The sequence below is a fragment of the Hoplias malabaricus genome, chromosome 14 (genome assembly GCF_029633855.1).
Source record: "Hoplias malabaricus isolate fHopMal1 chromosome 14, fHopMal1.hap1, whole genome shotgun sequence".
NCBI lineage: Eukaryota > Metazoa > Chordata > Actinopteri > Characiformes > Erythrinidae > Hoplias > Hoplias malabaricus.
In genome coordinates, this window is record NC_089813.1 from 22,421,627 (window position 1) to 22,440,709 (window position 19,083).

Sequence of the window (19,083 nt, forward strand, 5' to 3'; positions counted from 1 at the left end):
AAGGAATTTCTTATATATATATAAGCAAATCTAAGTGAGGTGTGGTTGTAAGATGCAGGTAAACCATCATTATAGAATAATTTGTTTGCAACTGAAATAGAGCTATATTAATTAATTATATTATAATAGAGTAAATATTGTTCAGAATAATACTAGAAGCTCTGTTGTAGGAATTCATATGCTGCTACTGTGCAACATTACATAGCTAAGCTTTAATTTTGGCTTTTCACTTGTCATGTTGACTTTTGAGGCTGATGTGGGGAAAATTGCTCCAAAAATTGACCATGGAGTGTGTTGAACAGCTGCATGCACACAGGGAGGGGAATTCATATTCCTTACTGCCCAAGATATGTTCTTTTACAATAATAATTCATCAATCAAATCAAGTTCATATTTGAAACATTATAGATGTTTAAAACCTTTTGATAAATATATTCTAGCTGTTTATTTTTTCCATGTATTATTAATTTGTTGTGTTGAACTGTGGTATTATTTAATCTGAGGCTTTATGTAAGCCTACTGAAGTACTGCTGAACTAAGAGATAGTTCCATGTTTATGCATCCTTAAAAACTACATTGGTTTTACACTGAAATGTGTGGACTCCTCAGGAATGGGATAGAAAATCATTCAAAGTGTGTCCCTTTTTCCCTTCCAGTTTGAAACCACCTGTCCCTAGAGCCAAGTCTGTAAGTATTGCACACACACACACACACACACACACACACACACACAAATGAAGTTTCAAACACAAATATTAAAATTACTATTTATTATGTTTTTTTTCTCAGAAATCAATCCCCAGTGACCCCAAAACAGGTCAGTCTGTTTATTTAGTACAAAAAAGATATATCTCATCAGAGATGGTCTAGGACATAAAATCAGCCCTGGCATTTTGAACCAGACTGGCCTATCACATTTGATAACGCACATCTTTTTGGACTTTTCGGTCTCTTGCATGTGTATACCAACTGTTCAGCTCTTTAAAACCATGAACTTTACCAACATTAAATACTTCCACAAAGTGTTATTTATTAACACTATAAAAATGTATATTCCTCCACTCCACGAGTGTAATAATCTAACATAGGCAATAGACAATATTATGTCATTTAAAAAAGTGTAATTATCTTTCTTTTCTGTGCATTGTCCCTAACCACCTACCTAAAAACATTTTTCCAGGGCCAAAAAAGTAGCTTAGCCTTGGCCTAGCATACTACCAATGTCATCATTCACAGGAGCTGATGAAGGCCCTGCTGTGTCCGGCACATTTGTCAGTGTATTTTTGAAGAGCAAGTTTCTTTTTTCCTCACAGTCTCTCTGTAAATCCTTTGCATTTTCTCTCCATCTCAGAAGATCCTAACAGAAAATGTTACGTTCATCCTACATTGCACTGCACACCAGCGCACAGAGCCAAAGGGAGGATGTGTTTCATGATATGATTGGGTCAGCCCCCTGTCAGTAATAACCAATAGAAAATAACCAATGGGCCGAAGACCAGCGTGTTTCAATGGCCAGGATATCCACATATTCTGTCATATCACATGCTATGTTCACAGGGCCATTACAAAAAAATCTCCACAGTAAAATTTCTTCATCTTCAGGATATCAATAGTCTGTTATATTGTATCTTCAGTGAACCTTTTAGATTTTTGAGACACTTTGAAAATAAAGAGATCCGTGGAAAGAAGCTAAACATGTAGTTTTCCACGGTATGGAAGTTGTGTTCGTACATCTAGCGGTGACAGAATGCAACTACAGCACCATTTAAAGTGCAACAGAAAATCCTAATGAATCGATTGCTTATCCTTTGTATCCTGGATGTGTACTCTGAATTTTTTAACTTATATTTTGGCATCTGAATTTGGCCTATCGAATTTGAGCAACTTTAAAATATATTGTTTGAATTTTTTAAGTTAGATTTTTTTTAACTGAATTTATTAAACTTGAATAATAACAATGAAAAGCCACATAGCTTGGGTCACTGCCCTGAGCATTTCCTGCAAAAACACACGTTGGTTGGTGGACTGGCTGTACAAGGGTGTCCATAGGTGAGATTGTGTTGTGCTGTGATAAGCTAGCACTTTGTTTACAGAAAATGAATTAATTCATGGTTAAATTAGTTAATAGTACTTAATAGTATATATATATATATATATATATATATATTTTTTTTTTTTTTTTTCTTCAATGGGAAGAGGGAAGAGGACACATCAAACTTATTGGGAATTTCACAAAAAAAAACAATGGTGTAACTTTTTTCTTTCATGAGTTATTTACAATTTTCTGACCATTTATAAAATGTGTTCAAAGTGCTGCCCTTTGTGTTGGATTTGTCAATGCAACCCTCTTCTCCCACTCTTCGCACACTGATAGCAACACCGCAGGAGAAATGCTAGCACAGGTTCCAGTGCTAACAGTTCCAGTTGCACATCTTGTATCTTCACAGCATAGACAATTGCCCACAGATGACCCCAAAGATAAAAGTCTAAGGGGGTCAGATTGGGAGACCTTGGGGACCATTCAACTGGTCCACGACGACCAATCCACTTTCCAGGAAACTGTTCATGTAGGAATGCTCGGACCTGACATCCATAATGTGGTGGTGCACAATCTTACTTGAAAAATTCAGGGAACGTGCCAGCTTCAGTGCATAAAGAGGAAAACACATCATCATGTAGCAATTTCACATATCCAGTGGCCTTGAGGTTTCCATTGATGAAGAACGGCCTCACTATCTTTGTACCCCATATACCACACCATACCATCAAGATGTGCAGCACCTGAAACTACAGATACTGGAAGCCTGTGCTAGCATTTCTCCTGCGATGTTGCTATCAGTGTGTGAAGAGTGGTAGAAGAGGGTTGCATTGACAATCTAACACAATGGGCAGCACTTTGAACACATTTTATAAGTGGTCAGAAACTTATAGGTAAATAAATAACTCATGAAAGAATAACGTTATGTTAAAGCCAAGCACACCATTGTTTTTCTTGTGATATTCCCAATAAGCTTGATGTGTCACATGACCCTCTTCCCATTGAAAAAATAAAAGTTGGATCCAAAATGGCTGACTTCAAAATGGCCACCATGGTCACCACCCATATTGAAAATTTTCCCCCCTCCCATATACTAATGTGCCACAAACTGGAAGTTAATATTGCCAACCATTCCCATTTTATTAAGGTGTATCCTTATAAATGGCCCACCCTGTATATATAGCATTATATATTGTTGTAGACGCTTAAAGTAAATTTTGAGTTTATGAACTTAAAAATTTTAGGGAAACTGATTGCCTTAATTTTTTGAGTTCTGCAAACGTATTCAGGTTTAGAGCTTAATTATATAGTATAATTACTTTTTAATTATATATTATAATTATATATTAAAATATATCACTAATGGCTTATTGGTTAGCTGCTAATATATTGAGGTTTAAGTATCTCATTTATATATTTTTTGAGCTCTCTATATTTTAAGTTTAATATTTTTGCTTATTGTAGCAATCGTTTGAAATCCATCTCTTAATTGTAGTCCCACTCCCAGATATAAGAAGCTACACCTTTCCTGGCAAAGCGCCACCACCTACACCAAACAGCAAACCTCCACTACCCATTAGCCTCAAAGAATCCAAACCCAGGTAAAAGCTCACACTCAGGGCAAAGACATGAATTTTTGGAGCAGAAATGGGGCAGATGTACCAAAAATCACCTAAATGTTTCAGCGGAATATCAAATTAGATGTGCATTTCACTCAGACTCTAAAAAACAGCTTATTAATCTTTTAATAACAAAAAATTAACATGTTTTAATTATTACCTTTTGTTTTTGTTCATGAGGTAATATCTGTGGGTATATAATTGCATAATCTCATAATAAGAAAATATGAAATTGGCATATTAGATTTGCAGTTAGTTTTTTCTACATCTATCTATCTATATGAAAATGTAAGGTATAAATTATGTTTTTCTTCATGGAAAGGTAATTAAAGAATAATTCAGTTTTAATACATAAAGTAAATTTAAAATCTTCAAATGACTGACATTTTGAAAGTGGTGAAATTACACTGAATACCAAATATCTTTAAATTTACGGACTAAATTTAAGGCACATTTGACTAATTGATTGTTTCTTTATAAAAACCAATGAATGCAAAATATTTTAAATTAAATTACCAAGAGATGAGCACTAGTACATAATGGATCCAGCAATTTGTATTTTTCCCCAAATATTGGCAAACAGTCAGATGCAGGTACATGTAATAGACTTATGCTGACTGTAACAGAAACACATCTGACATACTGTGAACTTATGTGTGTTCTTTTCAGTCCGCCTCTTCCCCCGTCACTAGACAGCACTGGTGAGATGAACCTTGCTTTTTTCTTTGTCTGACCGCAATGCTACTGACATAATTAAGGTGTCATATTTAACCGTATTCCTCCCCTTTCACTCTCTCACAGTGCCATCTGGAGGACAGGTAAAGATCTTCATATTAATAGAAGATTAATATATTAATATATATATTAATATAATTATGTGCTGCAAATGCCTTAAGATATTGTTTCCCACTGTATCTTCAGTATTAGTCTCAACTTTTGTCTAAATGTACAACTTTTGTCTAAATACACAACACTGCTGAAACTGTGTTTTATGTTGCACAGTTAAAATTTACCATTTTGTGTACTGCAATGTTTTGATCAACTTTTAGTCCACACCAATTCCACTAATAAGTGAGTATCCCCTGAGTGCACACTGCCTATATCTGTCAAATCAGCTAACAAATGCTAACTAGTTACATAAGCGACTGAGCGGTGAAGAGCGGCTATCTTACCCACAAAAAAACATGGCTTGTTGTGTTCTCTATGACTCCTCAGAGGGCTGAGGCATTACTAGGGAACACACTTACAATGATGATTATTGGGCTAAAGCATGGAAAATTCTGGAATTTTTAGTAAATCTTTAGATTTGAAAATGACACAAAAATATTGGATAGTACATACTACAACTATAAAGGCTGAAAGGGGAGGTGAACTCAGAAGTCTTTGGGGAGGAGTTCAGGGTGGCTTATGAATGCGTATGAAGCCGGACCCCAAAAATTACAGGAATACTAGTCATTAAGTGCTACAGAATGGACAGGTTGAAGTACTCTGGTCGAGGGTTTGGTTGGTTTCCTGGATCATGAGTAGGTGTATGAAAGGGGATTGTGATTCCATAAATTAACTGCCTTTAATAAACTGGTGCCTGACTGAGTGCCATGTGAGACAGTAGAAGAAGAGCATTAGGTTTAGTAAATTGAATGTCCTTTAATGATTATGATGACAGAATGCCTAGTGTGATAGGGGATGGCATGACTGGTAATTCAAGTACTCATAGTGCCGCAGCGATCAAGGGGTAGTGGTCGTGCAACACAATGGAGTCAGAGTTGGTTGCAAAATGGCTAAGATCATTGCTCCAGAGGAAATCAAATCAAAATGTAATTATGCAGCACTTTTTACAATTGACGTTGCTACAAAACAGCTTTATATAATTAGTATCAGAACAGACCATTTGTATCAAAGCCCTGAGCAAGCCGAAGGTGACAGTGGCAAGAAAAAACTCCCTCAAGGCTAGAGAAAGAAACCTTGGGAGGAACCAAGACTCCATTCTCCTCTGGTTAAACTACTGATAGAAATTTAAAGTATCACCAGTTTATGCACCAGTGTAACAATAATAATAATGACATCAATCTGGGGCCACAATAACAGTGCATCAGACTGGAAGCGTCAGAGTGTTGCTAATCTGAGTCCATTTATACTTCAGTGTAATTGATGGTGGTGGGTAATGGCAAGAGGTCAGAGGTTGGCAGCAATAGAGGGAAAGTGGATTAGTAGTGGCCCTGAGAGACAAATACTACAGACGGCACAGCCTTAATTATCTAAGATGCCCTTAGTTGGGAAGTGGTGCATTTCCAGTGGCATAAAGGGAACTGAGAAATGGAAGTGTGATCTAGAGGGATGACAGGTGAGGCAAAATAAGAAGCCCAAAAAGGGCAGCTGATGGTCAGCACCGCAGGAACAGTGAGACAAAAGGCAGGGCATAAACTGGAAAGTTAGAAGCCAGGAGCAGCATAGTAGCTGAAAGGAGAAGGTAGAATGAAGGTCGACAGTTGTACCTGGGACAGAGAGGACTGAAAAATTATAGGTAAAGAGCGGTGTAGCTGGAAGGAGAGAGGTTGGGCCAAAGGTCTATGGTAGGAGAAAGCGCAAGCTACAAAGCGGTTTGAAGGTCCACTGAAGCACCCAAAAAGAGAGCAGAGAGCATGAGCTAGGAAGCTGGAGAGTGTGAGGAAGGCAGAACAGGATAGGAGAGAACAAGAGGAAGAGAGAGCGGCTGCTCTAAAAAGGGTGCAATTCTGTCAATCAAGGACGTTTTCTGAGGGGAGGGGGTACCGATTTAGGATAAATGCTTAAATGTGCCTTTTTGTTCCAATATTTTCAAATGCAATCACCAGTGCCCTGGTATTGTACAGAAATATTGCAGATTACAAGCTGTTTAATAAAGCATCTTAGGTAGAAATGAATTTCAAAAGCAGACCTCTAAGGCACCGACTTGCAAGACAGCAAAGGCAATAAGACATTGAAACTAATGCCATCCAGCTCAGACAACCAGGAAGAATAATAGGAAGATGAAGAATGCTCCAGCAGGGGGCATTAAGTCGGGAGAGAGGATGGTGTGACTTCATTGCATTGCTTCAGAGGGGCTCCCTACACGGGCAGCGGGGTTCCTCTCCTTAGCTGAATGAGCAATGGAGCACGTTACTGGAACACTGAGGCTGTTTGGCTGGAGAGGAGGAAATGAAAAGTTGGGGGCTACCTGCCGTTGGCGGAGGTAGAGGCATGGTTTCACACATGTCACAGCAGGAGGAGAAACAGGAGAACAGTCAGTACAGGAGCAGGTGCGCTTAAAGGTTTTAGCAGTGGAGAAGCAGGCATGGCGATTGCTGATCCCAAACACAAAGCAGTCCCATAGCAGTAATTGCGGTAGAAAGCCAGCGCAGGTGGCGGAGCTGGTGGCAGGGTTACGCTGCTTGTAGTGGGAGGAGAAGCAAGTTCTGTGCTTCAGAGATTGTATCAGGGAGGCAGCAGACATGACGATGGCAGATTCGCATTCTCCAAACACGAGGCAGTCCCATAGCAGTGTAGATGATTTTGGAGGCATATGCGAGGGGTCACTCAGGAGGCCAGTTGCAGTGGAAGGATAAGCAGGATAGACAGCAGAGGCCGCGCGCGGATCTGAAGCGGGAAAGAGCGTGCAGAACGCGTCACAGAGTTTAGAACAGCCGGAGCGGGAAGCAGGTGCTACAATGGCCGAGGGCTGCCACAAATACAAGGCAGTCCCATAGCTTTATATCTGGAGAATGGTGAAATGAGGCTCAGTGGACTTGATGACGGCCGAACGCTGCTCCAAATCTGAGGCAGAGGATCTATGGCAAGCTGTTTTAATATTAAATCACTTTTGTCTGTCTATTTTAAATTAAATACTGGATATTTACAGCACAGTTTTGACTAGTAACAATCATTGTGCTCATCTAACCGATTTTGAGCTTATTTTTTTGTTGCAAATATAATCAAATAAAAACTAATCGTAATATCACCATCCAATGCTCCATCAATGAGAAATGTTCATAAGTTTATTTACATGTCAGGGACTGGGGGAAATACAGAAAAAAATATACAATGCTGAAGATGGCTTCTTACTTGGATTTTCTGTTCCACATTAAATGGTGCAGTAATTGCATTCTGTCACCAAAAGATTGAATTATCACTAGTAAGAATTACATTATTACTAGTAAATATGTAATTCTTGGTATCAGAAATTCAATTTTCACTAGTATTTGTATTTCACTAGTAACTGACTTTCTGATATCAAGAATTACATTTTCACTAGTAAATATTAAATTCCTGATATGAAAATTGAAATCTTACTACTAAGGTTTAAATTCTTACTAGTAAACATAGCTCTTTACTAGTAACAATTGCAAATGTGCAAATTGAAGTCTTAATATCAATAAAAAAATTATTAAAAGCTAAAATGGCTTGACATACTATAATTAATTCTAGATCTTGAATTGGAGCTTCCATTGAAATCAATGGTAAATTTGACTTCATTTACACTAGTCAAAATGTAATTAAAGATATCTCAAATTATTTCTTCTAGTCAATATATAATTAGAGATATTTTAATTTAGAATTGTCTAGCCATATATGAATTGCAGATGTCTGTAATGTAAATCCAGTCGCACGATTTAATGTTAAAATGGATTGCCATAAAGGATCAGCAGAAATGAACTCATAGTGGAGGAGCTAGCTGACGTTACAACACAGTCGAGTCGAGGTCAGTCTCGTGAGCCAAATGCAGCAAGTTTGTCTGACGCGGAAATGATGTGTGTTTGCAGAGTTTATATGGGCCTCAGGGGAGGAGTTTGGGCGTGGTCCTACTCCTAAAATTGTCTTTACATAACTTCAATTATGATTTAGTTTGTGTAATTGTGTCAAATTTCAATGACACCTTGATTAACATTAATTAATTTTATGATATAATGTTGACCTGACCCAGGAGGCAGGGCTGCAGAACAGAGAGTGGTTTGCTGGGATTTGTGGGCGCAAGATAGCGGAGGAAACCTTACACAGTTTTAACAAGGTATGAACCTGATTATCATTAATTCGTAGTTTTTCATGCAAATCTTACTGAGTTATGTCCAAAAATGAATGTGTGGGCTACTACAAACATGCTAACCCTAACACTAAAATGTATGTTGAACATGAACGTTTATAATGACTGACTGCAACATATTTGCTGCCGTCTTCTACCTCATGAGTGGCCCATAATTTGAATTCTTGCTAAAGTTAGCACATTTGTACCATAATGTCCTGTGTTTACTCCCGTCAAATGTGGTATATGCAGAGGAGCCAAAGCTTAATTGTAAAATTAAAATGCTTCTACTTTATATTTATATAAAATACATTACATATATATAACATTACACACACACACACACACACACACATATATATATACATAGGGCAGGGATCGATCCTACATTTGTTAAGGAAATTATTTCACTTATTGCACTTTAAAAGTGTAAGTGAGCTTATAAGTTCTGAAATTCCATTGAATAATGTTTTTTGCAAGTTTGGTGCTCAATCCGAACATCTATTGAGCACAGTGTTGACATAGTCTGTATATGTTTTGTCTGATTCCCCTTTCAGGATGGTTCCTTCTTGGTAAGATGCAGCACTACTCAGAAGGCAGAGCAGCCCTATACTCTAGTCGTGCTGTTCAGTCAGAGAGTCTACAACATCCCTGTACGTTTTCTCAAAGATACAAACAGCTATGTCCTGGGCAAAGAGGGAAAGGAAAATGAGGAGGTAAAACAGTATTAAGAGAAGTAGTGCCATCATATTTTGTACTTACATGCCAGGATCATACTACATAATATTAATTTTATTCGCAATGGTCATTACATCAGATCTGGAAATAATAGTGCGATGCATTTGTGTCGTTGGAAGAGTGGCAACATCATATGTTTGACACAAGCCAATAATCTTCTGCATTCTTGTATGAGTCATCATCGTAGAAGTAGGTCAAGAAATTGCTACAGAAATGCTGTGTGTGATGCTGGTGGTTTTGTATTCTGAAAAGTAAGAAGAAGAAAAACAATCGTGGACCCATTTCTGGGTGTCATGAAGTGGTCACTATGGGCTGTCTATCTTTCAGAAAGAACCTGATATAATGTGTTAACATGTCAAAAGTTGCTGAAATGCCTATGCTATTTCTGGTCAAATTTTATCTTTTTGGACTCTGTCATGGTAATTCACAGTTCTCAGTATCATTCCTCAATTTTGTTGTTCCACCTTACAGCTTCAGCAGCAGCAGCTTCCCATTTTCTCTTCTCTGTGTGTCACGGGGACGTAAAGGGTGGACTAATGGAGGCGGACACACTCGCTACAACACAGATAATTTATTATAGAAATAACAAAACAAACGGACTTGAGGAGAAACACGAAATAACACGACTTCGAACATAGGAAAAGAGCAAGAAACAACACTACAGAACTGGGGCATGAAACGTGTAAGAGAACGACAAACAACAACAAACAACAAAACAAAGCCATGTGCTGAGATAGAGAAAACAAACCTGACGAGACAAGGGCGTGACACTATGTTTACATATGTGTACTAGAAAGTGCTCTCTCCTCATTGGCAAGGAGCATGTTCCATGACATGTCAAACTAGCTGGGAATATACAAAAATTCTGACTTGATTTTCTCAGGGGTGTCATGAAGCATTTTTGATGCCACATTGCTCTTCTTTTAATATACCACACTACACAGCCCATTCCTCATACAGCTTCCTGTGCTGACACGAGCAGAAGCCTTCCCAGTAGCTCAGTCCGCAATGTGTGTTTTTTTTAGGGTTTTTCTTGAATTTTCCTCTTGGATCAATAAAGTAAATTTGCCAGATATTACAAATTCTTGTCAATATCAAACAAAAATTTATGTAGTCTGATCCTGGCATTAGGGATCCTAATTGTAACACATTCCACTGTAATTGTAGATTTTTTATATTTACTAATTTAATTCAGTTAATCTTGACTGTTATTTTTCTACTGGAAACAGTTGTATTGTGAAATATTCACCTTTCGTTTGGAAGACAGTATATAATGTACCTTTAGGTAAATTATTGGATTTTGAAATGTTGTTGTACCTTTAAAGTTACTATGGCACTGCCTATTTAGTGAAAAAGAATTTACATGTACATTACCTTTTTTCCTGACAGTGTTCCACTGAACTCTTAAACAGCAGTTTCTGCAGTGACTCATCACATTTCTCTGTCTGGCAGTCTGACAAACAAATCTAGTTTAGGTGGATGCCAGGATAACATACCCTAATGCATAGTGCATACTATCAAGATTTGGGTTCCTGAGCACAAAATATTGTTTATTTACTGGAACACATTTATAGAATTGTGGAAACCATTACTGCTGGCAAGGAGAAGCAGCTATGCTATGCTCATTGTTTTGAAATGAGATGATCTAATAGCACACAAGAATATTGTTTGGGTGTTCATACTGCTTGACCATGTAGTATAGATGATGATTGCATAGGGATCAACCCTGAAATGTAGTAGTATACAGGAGAGTTATTAAACAGCTCTCTCACTCTCTTAACCTTGTTTGCCTGCATTTCTCTTGTTCTCAGCTCTTTGGCAGTCTGGAGGAGATGATATCTCATCATAAGGATAATCCCCTTCTATTGATTGACAGCAAAAGTCAAGCCAAACACACCACCTACCTCACACACCCTGTACATCTGTAAAATGTGCAAGCGTATGTATATACACATGTAGATATACACCGATATAAGTAAGGCTCCTCTTGCTCCGTCTCTCTCTCTCTCTTTCTCTCTCTCAATAACTTTCTTAGTCTTTCAAGCATTCACACCTCAGACAAAATTCTTACACATATCAACACTAACACCACCACCAACAAACACATCACCTCACCAGAAGTAAACATTCAGATACACATGTAGCCCTGTTGGTTTTATCCCACAGTCCAAAAACACACGTTGGTAGGTGTATTGGCGACTCAAAAGTGTTTGTAGGTGTGAGTGAATGTGTGAGTGTGTGTGTGTGTGTGTTGCCCTGTGAAGGACTGGCACCAACTCCAGTCCTTTCTCGCCTTGCGCCCAATGATTCCGGGTAGGCTCTGGACCCACCACGACCCTGAACTGGATAAGCGGATACAGATAATGAATGAATGAATGAATGTTACCCTGTTAACCCTCAAAAATGAATGTGCAATCAGCAATAAATCTTGTATCTGTTTATTTTATTTCATTTTTTTTATTGCAGTGTATAATGCATCCAATGTAAGCATTTGAATAAACTATGTGCCTAAATGCAGTTTAAATTCTTAAGTAAATTATAGATAAATTAGTCAAAAACATGTACACTATATTGGCAAAATTATTCACTTGTCTGCCTTTGCACACACATGAAATTGAGTGACATCCCATTCTTAATCCTTATGGTTTAATGTGATGTCTACCCGCCCTTTGCAGTTATAACAGCTTCAACTCTTTGGGGAAAGCTTTCCACATTGTTTGGGAGTGTCTTTATGGGAATTTTTGACCATTCTTTCAAAAGCACGTTGTAATGTCAAACAATGATATTGGACGAGAAGGCCTGGCTTGTGGTCTCTGCTTTAATTCATCCCGAAGGTTGATGAGTTGAGGCCAGGATTCTGTGCAGGACATTCAAATTCTTCCACATCAAACTTGCTCATCCAACTCTTTATGGACCTTGATTTCTGCACTGGTGCACAGTAATTTTGGAACAGGAAGAGTCCATTCCCAACTGCATGATATCCAAAATCTCTTGGTGTGCTGAAGCCAGGGCCATCACTAGAGATTAATGATTAGGGGGGCTAAGTTTTAATGGGCTAGGGTTAGGGTTAGGCTGGGCTAATTGCATCATAGCAGTAAATTTCTTTGACGAGGTACAGATTAATTAAGAGCTGCTGCCTTTACAAAAAACAAATGTTGAACATACTTCAATATTCAGCGGCGGCATGGTGACGCAGAAGGTACCTCCGGGTGCTGCGGTTTCCTTCCACAGTCCAAAACCATGTTGGCAGGTGGATTGTCTACTCAAGTGTCCATAGGTATGAGTGAATGTGTGAGTGTGTGTTGCCTGGCTCCCCCTCCATGTTCATGCCTTGTGCCCACTGATTTTGTGTTTAGGCACCTGACCCTCCATGACCCTGAACTGGATAAGCGGTTACAGACAATTAATTAATGAATTAATCTACAGGTAAAAAACAATAAAACAACAAAAAACAAAAAAAATCAAAAACTGAGTTGTGAAAAACTATTAACTCATTATATAGAGGTATCAGTAAAATATACAGTCATAGCATCAGAAAATAATATATATATATATATATATCAGTTCAGTCTGCTCTAAATACTGCAGTGTTTAATGCATGAACATTTTAACTGGATTTTTCAGGAGACTTACTTTACATTCATCAATAATCAGGTTTCCTCTGTTAGCGTAAATCTATTTCAACTAGTGCATCAGTGGCTTTTCAATTTGCTTAATTAAAGATAGCAACAGGCAATCATTTAATGTTTTTTCTTTATTTATGTCTTGAAATGACACTGTCAGGAAACCCAGTACACCTTCTCCCTGCATACACCATGTGCATAGGGTTGGCAACTTTCTGAAATCAAAATAAAAAATGCAGAGGCCAAGTGACTAGGATGCACTTTTAAACCTGTTTCAGCTGTATTAAGTCATATAAAACGTTTTTGTTGTCAGACATTTATTAAGCTAACTGCCATCAGGAATGTCAGTGCCTGTAAGGAGCATTTTTGAATATGCCAAAGCAGAATCTGTTCATGTATTTTGCAAATAATGTATTGCCAGTTTAAAATAACAATTATTTTCTTTAATTACAATATGATCTGAAGTGAAAAAAAATCTTATTGGTCTAAAAGACAGTTTCGTCCTCATTAGATATGTCCAGACAAAATGTCATAGAATTAATTGCTTATTTAGGATTCACAATTTGTCCTACACTCAAATAATTGTTTCTTAATGTTATTGTTAATCTATATGAAATGATCTAATGTGGTTTTTATGTTTAAAAAAATATTTTGATTCAAAAATTCATCTGTGGTGTGCTGAGGGAGAATGAAATGTAGTTTTCCAGTACAGTCCAAAAACATAAATTTAAGGTAACAAACAAAGACCAATGAAAAGCGCATTCTCTGTTTTGGAGCCGTAGAGAACAGATATGCAGTAATAGCATTAACACCCCCAGGTCCTAGTGTGTCCAAGTTTCATTAAATTGTTAAACTGAGACAGAGAGAAGCATTGTTGATAATGAAAGAATTGGGGAGGTAAGCTAAAGAACATTTAGGGGGGTGGGGGGCTAAAACAGGTCTAACGATGTCTATGACGGAAGCTTCAAGTGATCCTTCACTGGAATGAAATGGCTCAACTCTTGAAAAACAAACCCACACCATCATCCCCCCTCCACCAAACTTTACACTTGGCACATTGCAATTGGACAAGTACCATTTTCCTGGCATCTGCCAAACTCAGACTTCTTCATCGGATTGCCAGAGGTGAAAGCATGATTCGTCTCTTTAGTGGTGGCATGCTTTACAACACTCCATCCAACGATTTTCATTATGAGTGGTGATATAAGGCTTGGACGCAGTTGCTCAGCCATGGAAACCCGTTCCATGAAGCTATATATGCGCTGTTCTTGAGATAATCTGAAGGCCACATGATGTTTGGAGGTCTGTAGCAGTTGACTCTGCAGAAAGTTGGCAACCTCTGTGCACTATGCACCTCAGCTGCTGACCCAGCACTGTCATTTTATGTGGCCTACAACTTCATGGTTGAGTTGCTGTCATTCCCAATCACTTCCACTTTGGTATAATACCACTGACAATTGACTATGGGATATTTAGTAGCAAGGATATTTCATGACTGGACATGTCATGGTACCACACTTGAATTCACTGAGCTCCTGAGAATGACCCGTTCTTTCACAAATGTTTGTAGAATGAGGTCTGCATGCCTAAGTTCTAGGTTTTATGTACCTGTGGCCATGAAAGTGGTTGGAACACCTCAAATTCAGCATTTTTCATCCATCAACATTTTGTCAAGTCATTGTAAGGGCATATTTTATTGTTCATACAAAGAAATGCACTTTGGTAAATATGGAGTATTTAAAAAATAAAATAGGTTTTGTAAATTGGATCAATGTACCTCTGATTAACTGGATTTCTGCTTCTAAACATTTAATCAAATTTCATTTCATGCTTCATCAAAAGAAATTATTTGAATGTGTTTAATGAAATGTAAAAGTGAAACAAAAATACTGAACACCTTGCCTTATGTAGCCTCTTATAACTACTACGATTACTACTACCAATAATATTAATAATAATAAACATAATGGTGTTTGGTGGTGGAATTATTCATATATTAATACGTATTAATTAAATAAATTGATCGAAATATTGTGTCGTTATAATATAGTAGTAGTAGTAGTAGTAGTAGTAGGTGTTGTTTGTTTTGTTCTTAAATACAGTTGCGTTATTTCCACTTTAGTCCTGTGGTAAGTAATAGGAGTGCTGTGGAATCTGTGAATCACGTGCTCTGTGGGAAGGGGGTAGCGGAAAGGTAAACACCCCTCACTCTCTTGCACTGAGCTTAAAATGCTCTTTCGGCAACGGACTTCGAATGGGATTCTTAATTTGTGCGCTAATGTGACCGAGGGTCGCTTTACTGCATACGTCAAGAGTCGCTCTCATGGCTCTGGATAAATTAGCGCTCCTAGGGTCTAGTTTGTGTGGCGGAAGCATTAATGCTTATGTTCCAGTGCTGCATTTGAGAGCGGAGTGAACGAGCTGATGATAAAGAGGCGGTGCAGCGGCATACAGTTTGTTCTCGAGGGATGACACAGTGTTTACGGCATTAACCACCAATCTTGCGGTACTTCATTTGAGCACAAATAACAGTTTCCTGTTCTCGTCCCTGCGTGTATTTTCCTCTCCATTTAGTCTGTGTGTGTTCCAGTGGAGGGACAATGGCGCAGATATTACCCATCCGATTTCAGGAACATCTGCAGGTAAGGCGCCGATATTCAGGAGCAAGAGAGTAGGAGTTTTGAGATAGGTTTGGTTTTCCCGCTCTGAGCTCCGCTGAAGTCCTGTGTCCCTGCCTTAACAGCGGAACGACAACAACTCTTGAGGTTAGCCCTCACCAAAAGGCCCCGGTGACTCGCAGAATTAACTCGTAAATACAAGCGGTTTCAGAGAGCGAGGCGTCGTTAATGTAAAACCCGTTCCCGCTGCTCTGTGAGATGGGGGACATATACACCGTTGGTGTTTAAATAACTTCAGGAGCTCGGACGGAGGCAGAGTTGAAGTGGAGCTCAGTCAGTTATTAATATGAGAATGACTCTCCATAACACTATGCTCACTAATACAGTGTGGGAAAAGGAGAGCGGGGCCACCGTACCAGTCAGTCCGAGAATGTAGTCTTAAATGAAAAGACGTAGCTACTTTTCATGTAGGTTATGAATTCTATCAACGTTTGAGAAGTTCGAGTTGTTTGGATTTCAGCCTGGAGTGGCATGACTTAAAGCACTGCGTCGTTTGGAGGAGTGGTGTGTGTGTGTGTGTGTGTTTGGGGAGGGGAGGGGGGGCAGTTATTGTGAGGAAAGTATGTTTGGGCCACTCTTAAGCTCGCACCCTTAACATGTTCACACCATATACACATTCTCTGATCTTATAGTAGAAGGGTTTTGTATCTGTATTTTTTTCGCGTTGCAAGAAACCCACCAGAAATCTACCAGAAGTGCTAAATATATAGTTATATTAGGAATTTTACTGAAGGGTTATTTTACTTATATTAGAAGAGTTAAACAAACTAAACCTGAAGTATAATTGTTAATTCTTTAAGAAAAATAATTGGAGCAAACGTCTTGATAGCAAAGGCTGGAACGTCTAGAAAATACAGCTTAACACATACTTTGCCTTCATGTTTGCCAAATGCCCTTGTGTTTGGAATTAATCGGAGTTGTGAAGTCATGAGTGAGAATGGTGATAAAAGGGGGAAAAAAACAAACTGTACCTCAAAATGTTTAAGAAGTAAACAGATTTTGTAGCGTAGTTTTGTGAAATGCTTTATTCTGGAGTAACTGTTTTGTATATATGGAATATAATACCCCAGAAAACTTTTATTATTTTTTATTAATCAGATCCTTTATATTCTTCAATAATTTCTTTGTGAATAAGTAAAATAGAAAAAAAAAAAAACACTTTCTTGTTGGTATCACAAAAGTTACATTTTGGAAATTATTGGTTGAACACAATTAGCCCTTTTCCACCAACATGCAACAGGCTTATTCATTAATTTTTGTCCCACAAACATAACTGTCTCTAAAAATGGGAAAAATGTGTGTGTGTGTGTTTATTCACTATTGTGTATGATTATTCACTTGTTTTTCTATTGTCTGTATCAGACATAAGTGATTTTATATTGCATACCTTGCATGTAAAATATTTTCCTTGATCTCTTGGACATGGATATTTAAACAACAGAGTTATTTTAACCATATGTTGTTTAATTCTGCAAGTGCAGTCATTTTAACAAAAACGTTAAGCCCATCTCCAGAAATAGTGCGACATTTTGTAAAATGCAGTTAAAAATTTTATTTAGGCACAGTGAAGTACAGTGGAAAGTGTTTTTTGTTCAGAGGAATTTGCTCAGAAGAAAGGGGAGCGACTTCAGTAGTGTGGTGGTGGTTTGGTTACAAAATATCAGATATAAAATAAATCTTGTTATTATGTAAAAAAAATGAAAGAAGTCTATAACTAAAGAATAGGAAAACAAATAATCTGCTTTACCACCTCAAGCAGAAGCACCTAGTTGAGACAAGAAAAATGTTCTCTGTTCTCTGTTTTACTATTATCTAAATGATATTAGTAGAGTTATTAGTAGAGTAATCAAGGAGCTCTAACCCAAGCAGATAAATTACACAGCACATCAACTGTTCTGTTTTGTTATTAACTGTGACGTTTTAAGGTTACTTTTTGTATAATTGTTTGCATTTTGCTGTTTATATGCATACGCTAAATTTTCTGCACTATGATTATGTGGTGAATTTATTATTCATTATTAATTCATTATTTTTTTTGCAAAAGTGTGTTCTTGAAATTCATATGTTTTTTAATGTTTTGTCATATCGACATAATACCTTGAAATATCGTGATATCATTTTAGGGTCATATCACCCACCCCTATTCCCAAGCCTACCTGGAATCGCTGTGTGCAAAGCATGAACACACCCTGGATGGTGGATCATAGGGCAGCACAAGCTTAGTCCCATACGATTTCTGCAAAGCAGGGAACACGGACAGAATTGCAGAATTAAGGAATAAAGATGTATTTCAGGTATAAAGATGTAAATACAGAGAATTTGAAAAAGAGAACACATGTTTTTTACAAACACACAAATTCCACCAACCTTAGTTTAGTGGCACTACTGTCTGTGCCATGCACTATTAGCCTTTGTAGCATGATAGTCAAGTCTGGTATGTTGCTGTGATACCAAGATTAAGAAAAAAGGAAAGCACAACAGTTTTGTGTTTGGCAGTCTGTCATGAGCCTGAATCTCAGTTCATTCAGCTTGTTCTCTAGTGATTGGACATTTGCGGGCACTAATTTATCCACGGCTGAATTGCCTTTGTGCAACACACCTAACCCTAAAATTGCTCCCTTGGTTCTGAGGTGGTTTGAAGCCTGCTGCTCCAGTTGTGTGTGTTCACTGCCCCTAGTGTGTGTAAAGAATTGCTCACTAGTGTGTATTTGTAAGTTTGCTACCTTGGATGGGGCAAATGCAGAGAAGCAACCTCCCTAAGGGTATTAATAAAGGTTATTCTTCTGCTTTTGGCTGGGAAGTTGTATCCTAGTTGGCTCACTCAGACACCTGCTTGCCTTTTCTGCTTCTCTTTATGCTCGCATGCCCATTTTGTTCTGCATCTTATGGTCTGGGGCTTGACTGATGTGTGCTGTGTTTGGATTTGTGTCAAAAATGGAAATAAGCCAAATCACCAGCACCCAAGATGTAATGATTTGGAGATTTATGGGCATTAATAAAAGCATTTTAGGTTTGTTGAAATTAGATAATTTAAATTGCACATGTACAAATTGCACATTTATTTATAGTTATAGTGTATTCACCCTAAATTTTTTCTTTATTTATAACTTTAATTTACATACCTTTTGATATTGTTAAATGGTAACACCAATTTCAGTAAATATGATGGTGCCATTTTGATTTTTTTGTTTAACTGCAGCCCTATACACTGATGGACACTTTTCAATAACCAGTTCAATGTGTTTTTCGACTGTGGGAGTAAACCGGATCACTTGGAGGAGGTACATCCAGACATGGGGAGACTGCAAGAAACACCTCACAGACAATGACAGACAGGAGGGTTTTAAACACACAA

The 19,083-nt window shown here is 37.9% G+C and overlaps 2 protein-coding genes across 4 annotated transcripts in view; both read left to right on the top strand.

Moving 5' to 3' along the window:
• Positions 1–11,930, top strand: part of si:dkeyp-117b11.1 (B-cell linker protein) — a 44,124-nt gene extending 32,194 nt beyond the window's left edge. For both annotated transcript variants that reach the window (XM_066643994.1, XM_066643995.1), the window contains exons 12-19: positions 657–687; positions 790–817; positions 3,534–3,639; positions 4,327–4,358; positions 4,459–4,475; positions 8,594–8,677; positions 9,247–9,405; positions 11,239–11,930. In XM_066643994.1, the coding sequence (XP_066500091.1) occupies positions 657–687; positions 790–817; positions 3,534–3,639; positions 4,327–4,358; positions 4,459–4,475; positions 8,594–8,677; positions 9,247–9,405; positions 11,239–11,355 (574 nt within the window). In that variant the 3' untranslated portion in view covers positions 11,356–11,930. The remainder of the gene's footprint in view (positions 1–656; positions 688–789; positions 818–3,533; positions 3,640–4,326; positions 4,359–4,458; positions 4,476–8,593; positions 8,678–9,246; positions 9,406–11,238) is intronic.
• Positions 11,931–15,397: 3,467 nt separating this feature from the next.
• Positions 15,398–19,083, top strand: part of cltcl1 (clathrin, heavy chain-like 1) — a 73,188-nt gene continuing 69,502 nt past the window's right edge. For both annotated transcript variants that reach the window (XM_066643602.1, XM_066643603.1), the window contains exon 1: positions 15,398–15,692. In XM_066643602.1, the coding sequence (XP_066499699.1) occupies positions 15,651–15,692 (42 nt within the window). In that variant the 5' untranslated portion in view covers positions 15,398–15,650. The remainder of the gene's footprint in view (positions 15,693–19,083) is intronic.